Below are 20,686 nucleotides of genomic sequence, written 5' to 3' on the forward strand. Positions count from 1 at the left end.
ACATTGTTTATCCAAAAACAAACAGGGTACCTATTAAATTAATTGGAGTAACTCAATCTCACTTTGCAATTACTGTAATTACCAGATATGGGTTAAATTAACCATATTATTCTCAACATTTAAACCTAATACATAATCTGATGAAAACTGTGGATTTGTTGCTTCAGCTCTGTTTCTGTTGAAACTTCCCATCTTGCAATCCATATCATGAAGGGCAGTTAATTCTGAGGACATGAAATGCCAAATTTTTTATGATACTGGTCAAATAGCGAGTTTCAAAAATTAATTTGCAGAAACCTTTCCAGAGAGAGAGAGAGAGAGAAAGAGAGAGAGAGAAAGATAGAGAAATTTATCAATAATTAAGATTTGGCTCTACTAATAAATAAAAGATAACAAAGAAATAATATATTGCATTTTGTTTATTCTGCATGGTATGGCACACATGATATGGCACATATAAACTAATCAAAAATAAAAGGAGATATCAGTTCCACTTCTGATTTAAAATTATTCTTCAAAATATGATTATAATTTACAACCTTCACTTCAAACAAACATGCTCACTTTTCACCAGCATGTTTTAAAGTTAAACGGAGATTTTAAAACAGCTGATTTGTCAATTCTAAGTCTGACACAAAGTTCAGCCAATCTGCAGATCACTGGATTTAGAAATTAAGTTCCGCTGATGGAATCCAGTCCAGAAATTTAAAGACAAAGAATGACTAACAAGAGTCCCATGAAGGGACTGATGCTTGTCTCGGTGGAAAAAAATTCCAGGAATTGAAGATAAGACCATTTTTTCCTATTAATTGTAAAATGCTGAGACCGCCTCTGATATCCTACAGTGATAAATTAGGTGTGGTGCAAATATTCGGTGTCAGCTTGGCACCATTATTACTTTAGGACAAAGCAGTCATCATCAGCAGTGTTTTGGTGCAAACACCATGTCATAGTGATCATTCAGGGGGAATATTATTAACAAGATTTTTAAGACAATCATTGTGGCTGCCATAATGGATGTACAACTGTTATCATTTTCATTTAGTACCTACTAAGTATCATAATGATGCAAGCCATCCGTTTGGAAGGAGCTGAGACAACAATATGTTCAAGATTTGACTTTCCATTTAGGAATAGCAAAAACACGATTTTCAAGATGGCTGTCATAGCAGCCATAGTGGATATCAGATCAGCACAATTTTCATTTGGGACCAACTTTACATTGTAAGAAGTCTTTTAGTGAAAACCCTATGTTGATATGGCTGTCTATGTAGGAGTGGTGATAACGATTTTCAAGATGGCTGCCATGAAGGCCATACTGGAAGTCAGATCAGCATGATTTTCATTTAGGATGAACTGGACATCATGAGAAGCCTGTTGGTGAAAAACCCCATGTTGATATGACCATCCATATTAGTGTACACCCCATGTTGATATGACCATCCATATTAGTGAAAACCCCATGTTGATGTGACCATCCATATTAGTGAAAACCCCATGTTGATATGACCATCCATATTAGTGAAAACCCCATGATGATATGACCATCCATATTAGTGTAAACCCCATGTTGATATGACCATCCATATTAGTGAAAGCAACATGTTGATATGACCATCCGTATTAGTGAAAACCCCATGTTGATATGACCATCCATATTAGTGAAAACCCCATGCTGATATGACCATCCATATTAGTGAAAACCCCATGTTGATATGACCATCCATATTAGTGAAAACCCCATGATGATATGACCATCCATATTAGTGTAAACCCCATGTTGATATGACCATCCATATTAGTGAAAACCCAATGTTGATATGACCATCCATATCAGTGAAAACCCCATGCTGATATGACCATCCATATCAGTGAAAACCCCATGCTGATATGACCATCCATATGGTAAGAATAACAAGAACAAGATTTTCAAGATGGCTGTGATGGCATCCATACCGGATGTCAGATTGGCACCATTTTCATCTGGGACCAACTAAATATTATAAGATGTCTTTTAGTAAAACAGACAATGGACAACAGACTATCCGATAGGTTCTTCTAGTCTATGACCCGCAGAGCCAAAAATCATTGATGCTGTATCACTTATTTTAAGATGCTACTTGAAAATTGGATGGAAGAATTAAAAAACTTTACTTGAAAATAAACAATTACAAATATCCATCCCATTTTATTGAATATATGTGATCTCTGAGTGTTATCTGTTCATCTTCATAAAACATTAAACTGTACCTGATCACCCTCCCTCAATGGGTAATGAGAGTTAGGTTACTGGCCACAGTCCATATTTCCTCAGAAAATGTAATCTGACCCCCATTATCTCCTCTCTGACGTCCAAACTTTTGTCATTGTCTACTCATCCTGGTTAAACATCATGACAAATATGATCATGAGTGCTTTCTTCAGGCCTTACAGGATAGCATTGTCTGACACCCATCATGTGCAGCTACTGTTTTCAAGGACACAGCTTTACTTCAGTGACAGTCATATGAGATACATTGGACCATATGTTGATTAGTTATTAGCTGTGCCAGTTAGGATACATGTACTTATGGAACATGGTTATCAGTTAGTTTTGACTGTCATTAGTTAAACATGAAGGCTTGATAATTACCTCCTTGATAAGGATATGAAAGCTGAACCTCATATACGGTGTTGTGTAAACTTAATATACGTTAATCATTTGCTACTATAACAATTCCTGGCATTGAACTTGAATAGATATATTCTGAGTAATTTAACAGCAATCATAAATTTAATAAACAGTGCCACTGTGGAAAACAATGGTGCCACTGTAGCAAACAACAGAGTCACAGTAGGAAATAACAGTGCCACTGTAACAAACAACAGGGCCACTAAGAGAAACAACAGTGCCATTGCAAGAAACAACAGGACCACTAAGAGAAACAACAGATCCCCTGTAGTAAACAAAAGTGCCACAGTAGGAAACAAGTTAAATGCAACTTTTAATTTTAGTATAAAGTGCTCTTGTGTGGAACTTAGTCTCCAAAGTAAACACATCCTCTCCACCCCTGCGGTGGTTGCCAGACTATTTCAAAGCCTCAAAAATTCTCCCACATTGTATGCAAGAATAATAAATATTTTCAACAAAATATATTCAGAAAAATGACAAAGTACTGACTTTGTAAGTATGACAAAAGAGAATAAATATTTCATTTCAATAATTCTTAAAACATTAGGAGCATAAGTGGTTTTTTAAATGTAGGTCAAGCAGTCTTAAGGGGGACAAAATTAATATACAGATAATACAAAATTATTCTTTACTCTCTCACCTTGAATTAAAAATCAAGATTTTCTACTTTCAGTTAAGACTAAACTAAGAAGAAAAGCAAAAATGTATATTTATTTATAACCTGTATCTTCCATTGCTTGGGTTAATGAAATGAAGCCCATATATTAAATATTTCAAACATTTTCTTGTGCACATGGTTACAACTGACTTACTATGCTCTTGTTCAATGGATTTATGTTTGTGCTTATGTCAATGTCATATGCTCTTTGCAGGACAACCACTATCACTTTAAATTAACTGTGACCACTGGATCCCACTCTCTTTTAACCTTTGTAAGTGGAGTTTAGGCTACAAAATACTGTATATATTACCTCCACTACTTATGACCCCATCCCCTCCTTCCCAGTGTGCAGTATCCAGGATCTAAAACCCTTACTGTCATAAACCCATCCTCATGAAATCTCCTACCAAATATGATGACCCCCTCTCAATCAGTGTACACTTTCAGGTTACAAGGACAACTGATTGACTGTTGGATTGCCAGATGGATGGATGGATGGAAGCATAGGTAAATATCACCAATCACAATACATCCACAAATGTACAGATATAATTATCATTCCTAAGATACTGGTCTTTTCAATTTTCACATGTACATCAAATAAGCAATATCAGCTATACCTAGAAGTCTAATTAATAATGTGCAGTGATAGAATTGTAAACTGATATATTAAGCACAATAAAAACTGAAAAATAGTAATCAAATTATTCCAACAGATGGAACAATAAATAATTAATGTAATAAAGTTATAATGTAATCGAGTAATAATGAAATTAAGTAAATGTAATTCAGTAATAATGCTATTAAAAAAGCTTCTATAAACAGAATAATATAAAAAGAACTAGGTTTGTGATGTACATGCCCCAACTGCAGACCAAAAGTTCCATAATATCATAACTCTAGAAAAATTTGAAAAATTCCCTCTAAAGGCATGAAAATCTAAGGTCATCAATTTATGTGTAAATTCATGCATACCAAAAATTATTTACCTCGCATAATTTTGCCTAAATATTTTTTTCTTTTTACAAAAATCTCAAAAGTTAAAAAAAAAAGGTGCTTAAAAATTAGTTTAAAAAATTGCTGATGACAGCCTGCAAATCAAATCTGGCTATCTAAATATGAATACAAATATGCCTCTGAGCTGTTTCAATAAAACATGCTTTTGACTCAATGAAGGCACTTTTAATGTGTAGTAATTGGCCATATATGCAATTTCCAATTTTGTATCATTTTCATATGAACTCTTTGAGCAATAAGAATACCCTGGCAAGTATTTTTTTAAAAGTGCCTTCTCTGTGTACCTTATACGTTGAAAAGAAACAACCCTTATTTGGTTCTTCCTTAATTGCACCACAAAAGTTTTGTTCCATAAAGTTAAAAAATTTATTTAAATAAATATGAAAAACTGTTTGAATGGCAGGAAAATCTGATCAGGCTGTCTACTTATAAAGTGTGTAAAATTTCACGTCTCTTAAGTCTGATACTTTTGGTACTATCCCACTTAAATGAATTCAGGATGGACTTTGCAGACGGACAGTAGCAGAGCAATATATCACAATATGTATAATATATAATAATTATTTTCCTATTTTCCTTATTAAGGATATAAATTTAATTCTCTGTAATAAATATTAAAATTACAAATAACAGTATAGTATATCAAGAATTTATGGAACAAATAATTTTTAGAGAGGCAAAAACATAATGGTAATATTTGTGACAAAACAACAAAAATACTGCAACATCAATGATCTATTACAAGTTAAAAAAGTTTAAATGCCCAAGAAGAGACCCAGGTGTGCATGTCATCTACCTGCCTAGCATTTGGCTAATTACTGTTGGACAAGAAATCTGATAAGCTGGATGCTTTCTTTTGAAATTTCTTCCAATGCTGTTGACTGCACATTTTGCAAAATAAATGTTAATTTTTCTCTAGTTCTTATCTGATGTGCCATCTGCATTCAGTAGTGAATGGTCCCTAGAAAATGATGCTGTTTAGATTAGCCAAATTCTATGGAGTATTTTTTCAGAAGATGCTATTTAGATGTGCTTCTATTTTTAGCAACAATGGCCATATTTGATGGTTGACTGAAATCATTTATGTAAAATTGAAAGAGCTATATCACAGGATATGCTATAACCAAATTTGATCAAATTCAGTTGAGTTCTTTTTTGTAATGAAGGTTTTACTGTTGTTAGTAATGGCATCCATAACTGACTGTTGATAATGATTAGTTGTACAAACCTGAAAGCCCTCAATGCCATGATGCTTTCCTATAAATCTGATTGAATTTAGTTTAACGATTTTGAGAAGAATTGCTTTAATGTATTCTGATTTTACTAACAGTGGTCATAAATGATGCTGGATTGGCATCATTTGCAAAAATTTTAAAGCTTTCTTGCCATAAATGCTTCGATCAAATTGGTCATATTCTATTAGATGTTTTTGGAGAAGAAGTTGTTTCAAGGGAGTTATCTATTTTTAGAAACAGTGGCCATATTTGATGGTGTATTGACATAATCTGTACAAAAATGAAAGGTCTATTTTCCAGTATGCTTTCTATTAAATATGAAATTCTGCTTAGTGGATCTAGAGAAGGAGTTATTTCAAGGTTTGCTATTTTTAGTAGTGGTGGCCATATTTAATTGCAGTTGTTCAAACTTGTAAGTTCTCTATATCTAAATGCTTTCTATCAAATTTTGTCAAATTCTTTTCAAAAGGTTTGGAGAAGTTGTTTAAAGTTACTTCTATTTTTGAAATGTGTCCAAATTTGAAAGGTAATCATGCCAGGATGCTTTCTGCCAATTCTCTTGAATGCTGTTGAGAAGTCATTTAGAGGTTTGTCTATTTTGTATCAATGGTGGTCATATTTTATGGTGGATTGGCACCAGTTGTGTAAATAAGAAATGTTTTCATGCTGGGATGATTATTATCAAATATAACAAAATTCTGGTCAGCAGTATTGGAAAAGATGCTGTTTAAATCTTACATGTCTTCCTGTAATGGCAGCCACAGCTGTTGGCAGATTAGTATTATTGGTTTAAAAGTGACAGGTCCTCAAGCCAGGGTGCTTCTATCATATGTTGTCAAATTTTATTTAGCTGATTTTTGGAAGATCTCATTTAAAAGTTTTCTATTTTTCCATGGCACAAAGGTTGCATCCATGAGTCACCTCTGACGACTTGCAGGATGACACATTTACCCTGATTTACATTCTGAGCCCCTGGGTGGGGGGATTTACAGCTTCTTTTAAAATCATCAAATATATTTCTTAGCACCATGAACAAAACTGAATGAAAAGGATCATATTTATGTACAGTTTTGCAAAGTATTTCCTTACAGTGATATCCTGAGATCTGTTGTATATAAAATTATATAATAAAATGACAAATATACATGAAATGTGATATCTTTGGTGGATTAATTTTGATATAGATGTCAGCTACTTGCATACTTGCTCCCCTCCCACCATCCACATAGGACAGGAGACAACACGCATACAATAATAACCTATAATTATTGCCGATACTCTCTCCACCCCCTGTCGACATGATACAGGAGACAGCATACACACAACAATAACCAATAATTATTGCTGATACTCCCCCAACCACCTACCCACATGAGACAAGGGACTGCAAATTCCCCACCCCATCACCCTGTCCACATGAGACAGGAGATGGTACACTTAGAATGACCTATAATTATTGACAATACCCTCTCATCCATGAGATAACAGAAGGTACACATACAAAAATCTGTAATTAATGCCAAAAAAAACCCCCACTACATACAATTTTCTATAATTATTACTAATACACATACAATATAAAATATATGCTGCATACTAAATTCTGGTTATTAAGCATCTTTGCAAATATATTGGAAAAATTTAATATACAGTACAAAGAAACTAATATTTTATATTTCAAAAACTTCCAGGAATCACTTATTTCATTAGAGTAAAGAAAAACAAGGGCAAAGAAAATGGAAAGGCATTGGGGGCTGTCGATTTAGTATGTAAGCAAAACATAAGCCATTTCGACTCCACCCCCCTTCCACCTTTGTCTCTTGTTACATGGTGTACTTTTTCTAACACTCTCCCCATAGCCTTTGCTTAGTACCCCCTTCCCAATATACTTCATAGTGAAATGTCAACATGTGTTAGAGACCCCATGACAATGATCAGGTTATAAGTTATAAACTAATGAACGAAATGACTAAGTTTTATGCATTTTTTATATTTTGGATGCTATAAGTTTTTAAAATTGGTAGGGGGTACAAACAAATGGGAAGGTGTGTGAATACTACAGATTGTTTGCTGTTGGCTAAGGCACATAGATTTTGCTCTTAGTAGCTATAATACAGTCTGTGATATTATGTGTGTACGTACCACTTGGTCTCACTCTTCATCTCCCCCTCTACATGTACACACACACAAACTTCAATTCCCCTCCCCTTCCATGCATATCTATGAAATGGACAGTACCTTGACAAAGTCTTGTGGAATATTATTAATGGATTTAAATACTGTTTCTAGAAACAGGCAACTCATCTAAATAACATCTATTTTGTAACATTATTTGCTTTTTTTTTCATGTATAGCCTCTAGAAACCCTGTCTGATTGTGATATTTTGACCAACTGTAAAATACTCCTGCTGGACATTCATACTTATGGATGTAAATCTTATTCTTTTTCTTATATATGACTTCACAGAAGGAAAATATAATAATTTCAAAGCATTTATCAAATGATAAAAGCATGAGAAGGCAAATCTTCATATGGCAGGTGTCAGACTGCCTCAAGCTTCTGTCACAACTGCTTCATGATGCCTATTTCGTACTTCCACCAGCAAAACCTGCTGGGGTATATGCTGCCATGCCAGAGTGGTATCATCTATTTTGCTATGCATACTGTCAAGCAGTGAACAGAATATCAACTTTACATTGCTATGCATACTGTCAAGCAGTGAACAGAATATCAACTTTACATTGCTATGGCTATGCATACTGTCAAGCAGTGAACAGAATATCAACTTTACACTGCTATGCATACTGTCAAGCAGTGAACAGAATATCCACTTTACATTACTATGCATACTGTCAAGCAGTCAACAGAATATCCAATTTACATTGCTATGCATACTGTCAAGCAGTCAACAGAATATCCAATTTACATTGCTAAGCATACTGTCAAGCAGTCAAAAGAATATCCAATTTACATTGCTAAGCATACTGTCAAGCAGTCAACAGAATATCCACTTTACATTGCTATGCATACTGTCAAGCAGTCAACAGAATATCCAATTTACATTGCTAAGCATACTGTCAAGGAGTCAACAGAATATCCAATTTACATTGCTATGCATACTGTCAAGCAGTCAACAGAATATCCACTTTACATTGTCGACAGTGCTATAACAATAAATACTGATACAGTTTTGTTTCAAATAAAAGTAATAATGCAGACAATGAAAGGAAAGTAAAGATAAATTGAGCAAACAAAACACCTGAGTTTTGTTAGCTGGTTGTTCACTAGTAAAAACAGCCAATCAAATGAGCTTGACAGTGTAAATCAATGCCAATCAAGTATGCAGCAATTAATAACATTATAGGAAACTGCAGCACTATTATTATCACCAAGTTACCGTAGATACAAGATAACATTAATCATCACCCATAAAAGAAAGAGTGGCAATTGGAATGAAAATTTTAATCTGAAGAAGTCAAGAAGCTTCAACATCAAATAGTCAAACCAATTCTCATATTTCATTTATGACAAAATATTGAAGAAAATATTGAATACCATGTTGTGCAAGTTATGTCATATGCTCAAGCAGGAGAACAATTGTGTCAGTCTGGGTTTCAAATTTTTTTAGAGTTGCCCTTGTCAACCACGTGAGATGTTATGAACATATACTATTCTCAAATTCTCGTTACCATGTTTGACAAATTGTCCAGTGAAACAGATGAAGCTATGACAATGGTATTTTGAAATGCCTGTCAAAGTCATACCTTTTCCACACTGAGTTCTAGTTCTAAACCACTTACAGTATTGGGTGCCAGAAGCTCAACGTTCTGGAGTTAAAATGTATGTCATACTACAGAGATGCATAGGATTTTGATGTTATATATATATATATAGATATAGTACAGGTACAAAAGTATTTCACCATGAATCTGTTAAAAACTTGTGTTTTTTTTATTCAAGAAACATCAAAGTCCTATGGATACAGTGATCACAACATCAAACTTTTCCAATCAAAATATGTTATATATTTGTTCATGGATTTATTTCATCAATGTTTTAGTTTTACAGTGGATATGGTAGATTATGATTAGACAAATTAATTATTTTAGACTCAGATTATATCAATGGCAATAGTGATTCCAATATGCTGCAATCTGTTTTTCAGTTAAAATCTACCTTCATAATATGAAATATTTGGAGGGTCTAAAAATTCATTACATTTAGGTAGGAAGCCTGTTTTGAAAAGATTACAAAATATCAGAGTATGTTTTTCATTAAATGGAAGGCTTGGTTTGGTGATGACCTTTGTGGTAATCTTCTCCAAAATGTTTACTAGAAAGGTATAATTGGCTGTCCAATTCTAATGTTCTTTGCTGATTCAGTGGTGCTGGATTCTGTGTCTGCATTGAGCAGATGAATTCCAAAAGGCGCCTGCAAAACAGAAAGAAATCATTAATTATATATGCTGTATAACTTTAATAATTCTATAATAAAAAAATACTCATTGTCACTAGTTTAGAATGACTTGTTGAGTTTGTGAATAGAAATGCATTATTAGAAAAAGTGTTGTTGTTGTTATGGGGATTGACACCATTTTTCAGCATAAGATAGGCTATACATGGTGGCCAGTATGACTGATAAAGAGAGAACCCAGGAAGTGCCACCACACCACAGGAAGCTACTTCCAAGCTTTCTCATGTACTCACATTGGCCTTGCCCAAGACTCAAACCCATGCATAGAGAGGTGAGATGGCACTGATTCATAATGATGAACGCTTTAGACCACTCAGGCACTTGGGGTCCCCATTGTTAGTATAGTATACAAATTTGAAAAGTTGTATTATCTTGAGTGTGTATATGATATCTGATAATAACATGAGACATTAAGCACTGTGTGTGATCCAGTGATGTCACATATAACAGATGATAACACCATTCACATTCAACACATATCTACTGTGCTGATTATGATTTTATTATATACCTTTAAAGAATACACATTGATTTTAGTTATTGGAACTACTTTTTAAGGTGTAAATATATTAAAGGGTGATGAGGTGCCACAACATGCATATGGATATTTGGTCCTATTTCTTGATACACAATGCATATGTATATTCTCTTGATTGTTTTAAATTAGGATTTACTCTGTGTCAGTGGTAGTAATATGATTCCTCCTTTGTTTTGAACAATTTGTTAATACACCTAGCTGACAGCCATATGGTACTGATACACCTAGCTGACAGCCATATGGTACTGATACACCTAGCTGACAGCCATATGGTACTGATACACCTAGCTGACAGCCATATGGTACTGACACACCTAGCTGACAGTCATATGGTACCGATACACCTAGCTGACAGCCATATGGTACTGATACACCTAGCTGACAGTCATATGGTACTGATAAACCTAGCTGACAGCCATATGGTACTGACACATATAGCTGACAGTCATATGGTACTGATACACCTAGCTGACAGTCATATGGTACTGATACATCTAGCTGACAGCCATATGGTACTGATACACCTAGCTGACAGCCATATGGTACTGATAAATCTAGCTGACAGTCATATGGTACTGATACACCTAGCTGACAGTCATATGGTACTGATACATCTAGCCGACAGTCATATGGTACTGATACACCTAGCTGACAGTCATATGGTACTGATACACCTAGCTGACGGTTATATTTGTATACCTAGCTGACAGTCACTGCTAGCTGACAATCATATGGTATTAATACACTTTTTAGACAGTCATAGTGATACACCTAGCTGACAGTCATATCAATACATCTAGATGACAGTCATAGTGATACATCAAAACTGTTTTCAACCTCAAACAGTCAGTTAACCAACCCACCCATAAACATGGTCACATTTTAGACTGGATTCTTCATAGACCCGATGATAACATTCTACGGTCCTCCCTGGTATCCCATGACCTTGCATCAGATCACCACTGCATTATATGCCATCTTGATGTATCAGTCCCTAACCCTCCACCTTTATCTGCTACTAAGAGAAACCTCCGGATGATAAATAGAATCAAACTAATGCATGACATCCACGTTAACCTAACAACTTGCTTACCTCCTACTGCAGAACAACTCAATAACTGCCTGCATTCATTGCTTGACAAACATGCCCCAGCTACCAAGTGCAGAGTATCAATTCAAAAGTGTTCTCCATGGTATAGCAGTGTTAGGGACCAGCTTTGCACTGCTAAAAGAGACCGCTGTAAAGCTGAGAGGCTCTGGCTTTCCACCAGACTCACTATTCATAAGCAAATCTATGAAGCCGCTAAGAAGAATGTCACTAATATAGTCCATGCAGCGAAATCAGCCCACTACACTACTAAGATCATGGAAAGTTCCAGCTGCAAAGAGCTCTACGAGATTACTAACAAGCTAATGTCAAGGAATAAATCTACACCACTTCCAACTACCTTCTCTCCAGTCGACCTTCCGGACATGTTTGCAAATTTCCTCCATGACAAAGTACAAACCATTAGAGATAAGCTTGACACCACAATTTCAACTGACTCGTCATCACCATACAGTTGGGATACAGAATTTGAGCATCAACCATTAGCAGCATTTGAACCTGTCTCTATGGATTTCGTACGTTCAATCCTGCTGAGAGCACCAAAGTCATGTGAACTTGATCCAATTCCAACATCACTACTGTTTGAGCGCTTAGATCCAGTATTGCCTTGACTAACTGATATTATTAATACCTCTCTCTCATCCGGGGAATTCCCATCATTTTTCAAAACTGCCATTGTAAAGCCTTTGCTGAAGAAACCAACACTAGACCATAACGATTTAAAGAACTACCGCCCAGTTTCTAATCTCCCATTCATATCAAAAATCTTAGAAAAGGTTGTTCTATCCCTGCTTGTATCTCATCTAAATTCAAGCAGTCTTTTTAGCAATGTACAATCTGCATATCGCCCTTGCCACAGTACTGAAACTACTCTTCTAAAAGTAGTTAATGACATTCTCTCTGCATTGGATAGCAGAATGATTACAGTCCTCACCCTCCTTGATCTGTCTGCAGCATTTGACACAATAGACCACGATATATTACTTCACCGTCTCCAGCATGTATTTGGCATTCATGATACAGCCTTACTGTGGTTCAAGTCCTACTTGGTCAACAGGATACAAATTGTATCTGCAAATGGAATACACTCCAGCCCAGTTGATCTATGTTGTGGTGTTCCACAGGGGTCTGTTCTTGGACCTGTTCTCTTCATTCTGTACATTCAGTTGCTCTCAAGTGTCATAGATCATCATCCAGTGTCTCACCAACTGTACGCTGATGACACCCAAATATACAAATCTATCCACCCAACTGAAGTTGATGCTACCATCCAAGGTGTAGAGAGGTGCATTTCTGATGTGAAATCATGGATGACATGTAACAAGCTGCTGATGAATGAAGATAAAACTGAGGCCATTCTGATCACAACACAAAGACTTTCTCATTCACATCCTTTACCTCAAACAATAAATTTCAGCAACACCAACATTAAATTCACACAATCAGTATGAAACCTAGGTGTTACTCTGGAGAGTACTCTCACATTGCACCAACATGTCATGGACATATTGCAAGGCTGCATATCTTGAGCTGAGACGCATCAGCTCAATTCGCAAATATCTTTCAGTTGATGCCACTAAAACACTTGTGTGTTCATTAGTACTTTCAAGACTGGACTATTGTAACTCAAATCTGTCTGGTTCATCTCAATATCTGCTCCAGAAACTTCAAAAAGTTCAAAACACAGCTGCTCGGATCATACTTAGAGTACCACGATCAGAGCACACCTCCCTGCTGCTCTGTACCCTACACTGGCTATCCATTCGATCCAGGATCAAACACAAAATTTGTTCTCTGTGCTACGTTTCACTGTTTGACTCTAGTCCAACATACCTATCTGACCTCACCCACGTGTACACACCAGCAAGATACTTAGGCTCCTCTTCTGACAATCGTATACTCATTATTCCCACTATGAAAACAAAGTCATATGGACAGCGTTCTTTTGCATACCAGGGCCCAGCAACGTGGAATGAATTGCCCACTGAACTTAGACACAAAGACACAGTGATCACATTCAAGAGGGCTCTCAAAACTCACTTATTTCGACTGCAAGAACAAACTTAAAGACCTAATAATGTTTCCTACCATAAATATTCTCAGCATGTTTTTTTGTTTTTTTTAATGTTTTCTCATTTCATGGTGTTTGTTTTTGTAATCATATTATTATATGTTTTTTATCTTATAGGTGTTGTCTAATGTTGTAAAGTGCTTAGAGCTTCTAAAGAGCTTCTAGGCGCTATACAAAGTTCTCATTATTATTATTATTATCTATTTGAGTCATAGTGATACACAAAGATGACAATCATAAATAATACACCTAGTTGACAGTCATAATCATACACCTAACTGGAAGTCATGTTGATGTTTCACTATTTAAATAAATGCAGAGAAAATGAAACTGAAAGATGATCTGTGACTGCCATGTGATAACTGGCAGGAAGTACAGAAAGCTTTTAAAGTTTGTAGAAAAGGCTGTTGGACTTCTGTTGCTGTACGAATTGTGAATGAATGCAAAATTATTGGAATAAATACTTGTTTTGATTTTATAACTAAGACTAATTTGTTAAGAACTGGAATGGGTGAGGGTTATTCATCTGACATCCAAAAGTAGTTCAAGAGTTTTGTATGGGTGATATTGGATCAGTTAACACAAATATGTGAAACAAATGTAAATATCAAATTGTTAGAAATTATAAGTTGGCATTTTGTATTATTTATTTATTGGTATATAATGTTTATATTGCCTGTGACTCTGATAACTCAAAAAAAATTTTTTAAAACAGTTCAGGCCCTCAGAAGTTCTACTGTACTGTATATACCTGCCTGCAAGCTGAATCCAACAACAAACAACACAGATCCAGATGTGCCATTGCACAATGCACCAGAAGATTGCATCTACATTGTTTGTTCTACTGACTGCTCTTAACTAACTGCATAGACCTAGATCTACCAGTGCATTAAATTAGACCCTTAGAAGTAGATGTCTTTGAAGTTCTAGAATAATCAAACTAAGCATTTAAAGGACACAGATTTCATTAAAGTGATCACTAGCAAACTAAGCATTTACAGGACACAGATTTCATTAAAGTGATCACTAACTACAAATCCTTTTTTGACCATATATAAAACAGTATTTTCATGTAAGGTTGACCTACCAAATCAGTGGTGATAACTGCATGAGAGGGTTATTGGAAAGATTTAGTCTCACTCAACCAGGCTGTTGCATGGCTTTGTGAAAACTTTGCCATATGTGGTTCTGGTAGAATGCTTCACTGATCTCTGTTATCAGCAGATGACACTTTGGTAAAATTTTGCAAAGTTAAACCACAAAAACATCTCTTCTCAATCTCAGAATTATTCTAGAAAATATTTTATGAATGGTTTCAACCTTTTTACCCCTCCAATATGCAAGAGTTTTAAATGGCTCCTTGCTTCTCTCCCCTGTCATCTGGTCCAAACAAACAATCTGACATCTGCCACACTCACCCTGGTTCTGAAATAACAAAAAAGAATAATTAATAGAGTTCAAGAGTTTTGGATGAGTGATATTGGATCAGTAAACACAAATATGTGTTGGATGTCAGTAGATAAAGTTTATGAAACAAATTAAATAATATGAAGCAAGTGGCATGTAGTATAATTAAAGAGTTTCGTAAAATTTCAGGTGTAATTAGTACTAATTGTGTATTCTCTCTGTCTGTCTGTCTGTCTGTCTGTTTCTCTCTCTCTCTCTCTCTCTATGTATATATATATATATATATATATATATATATGTATAAGTTCCAAATACATGTAAAATATAATTAAGGATTAAAATGCATCAGTTATCAAGACTTTATACTGGGAGGGGATGTCTGGAAAATGCTGCCATAATACCACTTTATCTGTTACATAGAGTTATCATAGATCTCATTGCTTTAGTTTGACCTAGCTCATAATCCTACAGCTGCTTATATGTGGTATAATGTAACATTCTCATGCATTATAATGACTAGTATAATATATGTCTAGAACTCTGCCATGCTGCATCCTTGCAGATAAACATTTTTGCCCTTAAAATTTATACCTTTAACAGAGCATATATTTTACAAACATTTTTGTCGAAACAACAGCAACACTGTAGCAGCATACAACTCTGCTTTCACATGAAGGCAAGGATTTTGAATTACCAAAATAAATTGTTGTGTGATATTTGACGTATTCTTTGAACATTGCAAAAGACATTTTATGATGTGACTTAATAATGTTTATAATATCTTAACAATGAGATAGTTTTTCTTCTTACCTAAATCAGAAAATGTCATGATTTGAAATGAAATATAGAACTTCCTCATTGTAAGGTCATTCATTGTAACACCATTCCTGCTAAAAGGTGGCTATGGTCATGTATTCCATTCATTATGTAGTAACAAAATTATGTGTATAATATGCTTCATTATAACACTCTTACTGTAAGGAAGTATACTCTACAGTTCCCACAGAAGGTGTTATAATGGGGAGTACTGTATCATGAGCTTCAATATAAGGAGCTCTCACTATGAGGCAGTATACTATGTGATTCCCATAAAAAGTGTTATAATGGATGCTTTATCAAGTACTTGATTATAAAGCAATCTCATTATAAGGCAGTACACTATGGCTCCAATGGATGTATTATAGTGAGGGAGAACTGTATCATGTGCTTCATTATTAGGCAGTATCTCTACAAGGCAGTGCACTCTACAGCTCCCACTGACATGTTTTATAGCAAGGGAGTACTGTATCATGTGCTTCATTACAAGGCAGTCTCACTATAAGGCAGTCAGTACACTATAGTTCCCATGGAGACTATTATAGTGGGGGAGTACTCTATGATATACTTCATTATAAAGCAGCCTCACTATAAGGTATTATACTATATGATTTCCATAAACAGTGTTATAATGAGGGAGTACTTATCAAGTGCTTCATTATAGGACAGTCTCACTATAAGGCAGTATACTACATGGTTCCCATGAACAGTGTTATATTGAGGGATTATTGTATCATGTGCTTTATTATAAGGCAGTCTCTGCAAAGTGGAATACTCTATGGCTCATATTATATTGAGGAAGTACTGTACAAAGTAATTCATTATATGGCAGTTTCATAAAGGTGATATATTATATGGTTCTCATGAACAGTGTTAGATTGAAGGAGAACTATGAATTCACTTTTGGATCTCCAAATCAGATCTTTTGCTCAAATGATAGTTAAAGTGTTGTAATTACAAGCAATCTCATTATAAGGCAGCCTCACTATAAGGTAGTTTATTATATGGTTTCCGAGAACAGTGTTATAATGAGGGAGATATTTTGCTCAAATGATAAAGTGTCGTAATTACAAGAATAAATCAGAAAAGTGATGGTAAAGGTCTTTCACTATTGAACAAAACTAAGATCTTTTGATTTTTAAAGCTATCAAGTGAATGTAAATGAATAACAAGATAATACCAAGTGTTTATTATCACCAACATTTGCTGATATACATTTTATTTACGTGTCAAATGAAAATACTTGTCAAAAACATTGACAATCTACATCTACCTGTGCATTTTAAATTCTATTACTTATATAAGCACTCACTATAAAGAAATTGTTGCCAATTTGAAGTCTTTCCCATTTATCTTCATCAAATGGACTCCCACCTCCAATTACAAGGTTGGCACGGAAACGATGTATAAGGTTGTCCAAATCTGAAAAGGCAAAGAGCTGTATTAAAAGCAAGGCTTCTGTGCAGCACAGTATCTAGTGTTGATATACTATGAGCAGGAACAAAGCTTTGTTCAAAATCAAGGCTTCTGTGTGGCACAGAATCTAACATTAAAAGTCTGTACGTGGGGGGGGGGTCAAAAGTGTTGTTTCCTACCATCTCCATTAGCTTTGCTGACTAATAGGGTCCTAAACGGTGTGTCACCTTTAGGGTAGAGATATAAACTGATGCCAGCCCTCTGTCATGGAATACTCACACCATAAACATCTCTAGTGGCATTTGAAAAGAGCAGGTGCTCGCACAAATCCCCCCTCCATAATCCCCAGTAAAGAAGGGTGTGGCAGTAACAGGCAGAAGGTATTATTTAAACTTTCTCTTCCATATTGTTTATAAAAATAATTGCATATTATTTACTCATCATTATTTATCAACAATTACAAGTAACATGACGCTGGCCATAGCCTGCACTTAAGATGCATCCACATAACAAGTAAGAGGGTTCTGTGGCCAACTGTACTTTTGAAACTGTCATGAAACTGACCACATAACAAACAAAAAGACTCTGGCAAACTGTACTTGTGAAACTATCATCTTTTGAAACTGTCATGAAACTGACCACATAACAAGCAACAGGACTCTGTGACCAACTGTACTTGTGAAACTGACCATAATAAAGAGCTTTAACCAAGAGTGTGGACAGACAGACAGATGCCAAGTTAATTGCTATGCTACGTTTCTGCCAAGGTGAGATTAATAGAAATCATTGTTTCTAAATTTCGCTCATTATTAAAGCAAGAAAATGTGCAAAGTTTTAATTTTAATAAAAATGATCGGTATGAAAATAAAAGTATAATAAATAATTATAATTTCAATTTATTGATCAGGGGCCCAAAGTGGTCTAGTGATCTAAAGTGCTCACCATTACAGATCACTGCCATCTCCCCTCAGTCTGCATGGGTTCGAGTCTCAGGCTCGGCCAAAGTGGTTATGTAAGAAAGCTTGCCAGTAGCTTCTCGTGGGTCAGTGGTTCTTTCTGGGGTTTCCCTGGTTCTTCCTCCACCATTTATACTGGCCGCCATGTATAGCCTATCCCATGCTAAAACATGGCATTAAACCCTACAACAACAACAACAACAACAACAACAACAATTTACTGATCATATACAAAATGTATGCAAAACTGAAGTTGCAGTCAAATCTATTGGCCCATCCGAAACATCATTTTGAAGTAAATTATGGATAAATTGAATTTGAATAAAAGAGATATTAGAAACTTTATAAAACAGCATACCTGGCACTTCACCACTATTAACAAAATTCTGTTCCTCCCGCTGTCTTTCTTCTATTTTCTGCTGAAGGGACTCCACACTGGACCGGGAGATGAGTAGGTACTGGGATTCATTGGCCAGGGACAGCTGTGACTGGGCCAGACTTATAGCTAGAATGGCAAGTAAATGAAATATGACCTACCATGACAGAGTCTGAAATATTCTGAAACCAGTCTGTCAAAAGTAAATAGTTGTGTTGTTCTGCCTTTTGAAATAACTGTGTGGCATAAAATTAAGAGCAACCTTCTGGAAGATTTGCCAAGTTACTTACTCTGCTGCTTTGTAATATTCTCCCCTTGGAATGAATATTCTCCTCCTGGAATGAATATTCTCCCCTTGGAATGAATATTCTGTAAGCTTTTTAGCAATATTTTGATATTTGTCTTCTGCATTTACTTTTTTGTGCATAAATAGCTAAAAAATATGACTTATGATTCAACAACCTGCAATAAAATTTCTGTTTTGTAAAAGGAAATTTGCTTTTATCTGGCAAGAATAATACATTTTAACAGAAAAAGCAATCCCTCAAAGTGCAGTTAAACCCATTAATAACTTCAAAAATTAAATTGTATTAGTATTTCACATTGAGCATAAGATAGCATAGTGGGTTTCCTATGCCCCAAAATCTTGCCTCCTCTGCACTCCCTAAGCACACATTTCATCAGGAGATAAATGAAAAATGTCTTCCCTGTATTACTTTTCTTTACTTAATGTCTATCTGCTTCTGTGTTGACATTTGTAAACAGACATGGCTGCCAAAGGCAACATAAAATTGTAAGATGGCAATTCATATCCATTTTGTCTATATTTTTGGCAATAAAAATATTCAAGTTCTGAATTGCAATCTACTCTCTTTCTTGGCCAATAGTGTAATTATTTCAGAGATTGAAGACACCTATATCGACAAAGGTTTCATTTATGTACAAGGTTGAATTAATGAAAAGAAGACTATTTATGCAAATAAACAATTTATTTAAGACATGAATTAAATTTATTAATATAAAAAGGAAAGATTCAGAAAAAATGGGAATCAAAATAATAAATGCTGGTGGGCACTAAAGTCAAATGAGACCCAAGATCTGGAACGGAAAATTCCATAGTGCAGCTAATTTCAGGCTATATTGAAACATTTCATATTTTCATGAGTTACTGAGTACTTGTTAAAACATTTGTTATAATACTGTAAGTATCCAAGGAAAAGACTACAGTACTGTGCAGACAACAAAGTTAAGGTGGCAAAACTGTCAATGCAAAGAAGATTATCTAAAAAAAATTAACACTACAAGTGCATTAAGTACTATCTACTATTTTCTTTTGTCCCCTTAAAAATGTGCGAACCCCAAATTTGGATCCTAGGTGTAACTTTTTGTACACAACAGCTTCAATGGAATAAATTTTTGCTGAAAATAATTATTTTCATATTCAGACTGAAATTTAGTATTTTCTATTCTAACAACACAAAAAAATCCCACTAAACTGCAGTTCATAGGTATACATTATCATCACATTACACACACAAAGACAAACAGACATTCTCGTCGAAAACAAAACATGCAACTCAGAACAAATATTTATAGAATGGTTTTTATATAAATGGATATGGAGAGACCATGTGTTGAATCTTTCAGTTTTGTGGCCCTAGTGTCATCTGACTTTTGGCGAACCAGTCTACATTGACCTCTTTGCAAAGCTTCACTCAACCAGTCTGACACTTCCTGTCCACACTCTAGACTCTTGACTCTGGAGGTAGAAACAGTAAGATAAACCATCAAAACTTACATTAAGAGGTGAAATCTGTTAGCTATACAGGTTAATAAAACTAAACCCATTTTCAAGAGATCCATCAAACCAACATTTTTTATTGAATTGAAGGATTTCCCCAATCCAATACAAGTGCATATGAATGATTTCCCCTATCCCA

The 20,686-nt window shown here is 35.1% G+C and overlaps 1 protein-coding gene across 1 annotated transcript in view; it reads right to left on the reverse strand.

Annotated features, from left to right (window-relative positions):
• Nucleotides 1-404: 404 nt before the first annotated feature.
• The window catches only part of LOC149792817 (molybdenum cofactor sulfurase-like), a 117,683-nt gene continuing 97,401 nt past the window's right edge, over nt 405-20,686 (reverse strand). The window contains exons 11-15 of the mRNA XM_089971271.1: nt 20,375-20,505; nt 18,729-18,875; nt 17,311-17,420; nt 15,096-15,200; nt 405-10,016 (exon numbers count right to left, since the gene is read on the reverse strand). Of these exons, the coding sequence (XP_089827397.1) occupies nt 9,918-10,016; nt 15,096-15,200; nt 17,311-17,420; nt 18,729-18,875; nt 20,375-20,505 (592 nt within the window). The 3' untranslated portion in view covers nt 405-9,917. The remainder of the gene's footprint in view (nt 10,017-15,095; nt 15,201-17,310; nt 17,421-18,728; nt 18,876-20,374; nt 20,506-20,686) is intronic.

This window comes from Sinohyriopsis cumingii, chromosome 9, assembly GCF_028554795.1.
Source record: "Sinohyriopsis cumingii isolate HCF-2022 chromosome 9, ASM2855479v2, whole genome shotgun sequence".
In the NCBI taxonomy this organism is placed as follows: domain Eukaryota; kingdom Metazoa; phylum Mollusca; class Bivalvia; order Unionida; family Unionidae; genus Sinohyriopsis; species Sinohyriopsis cumingii.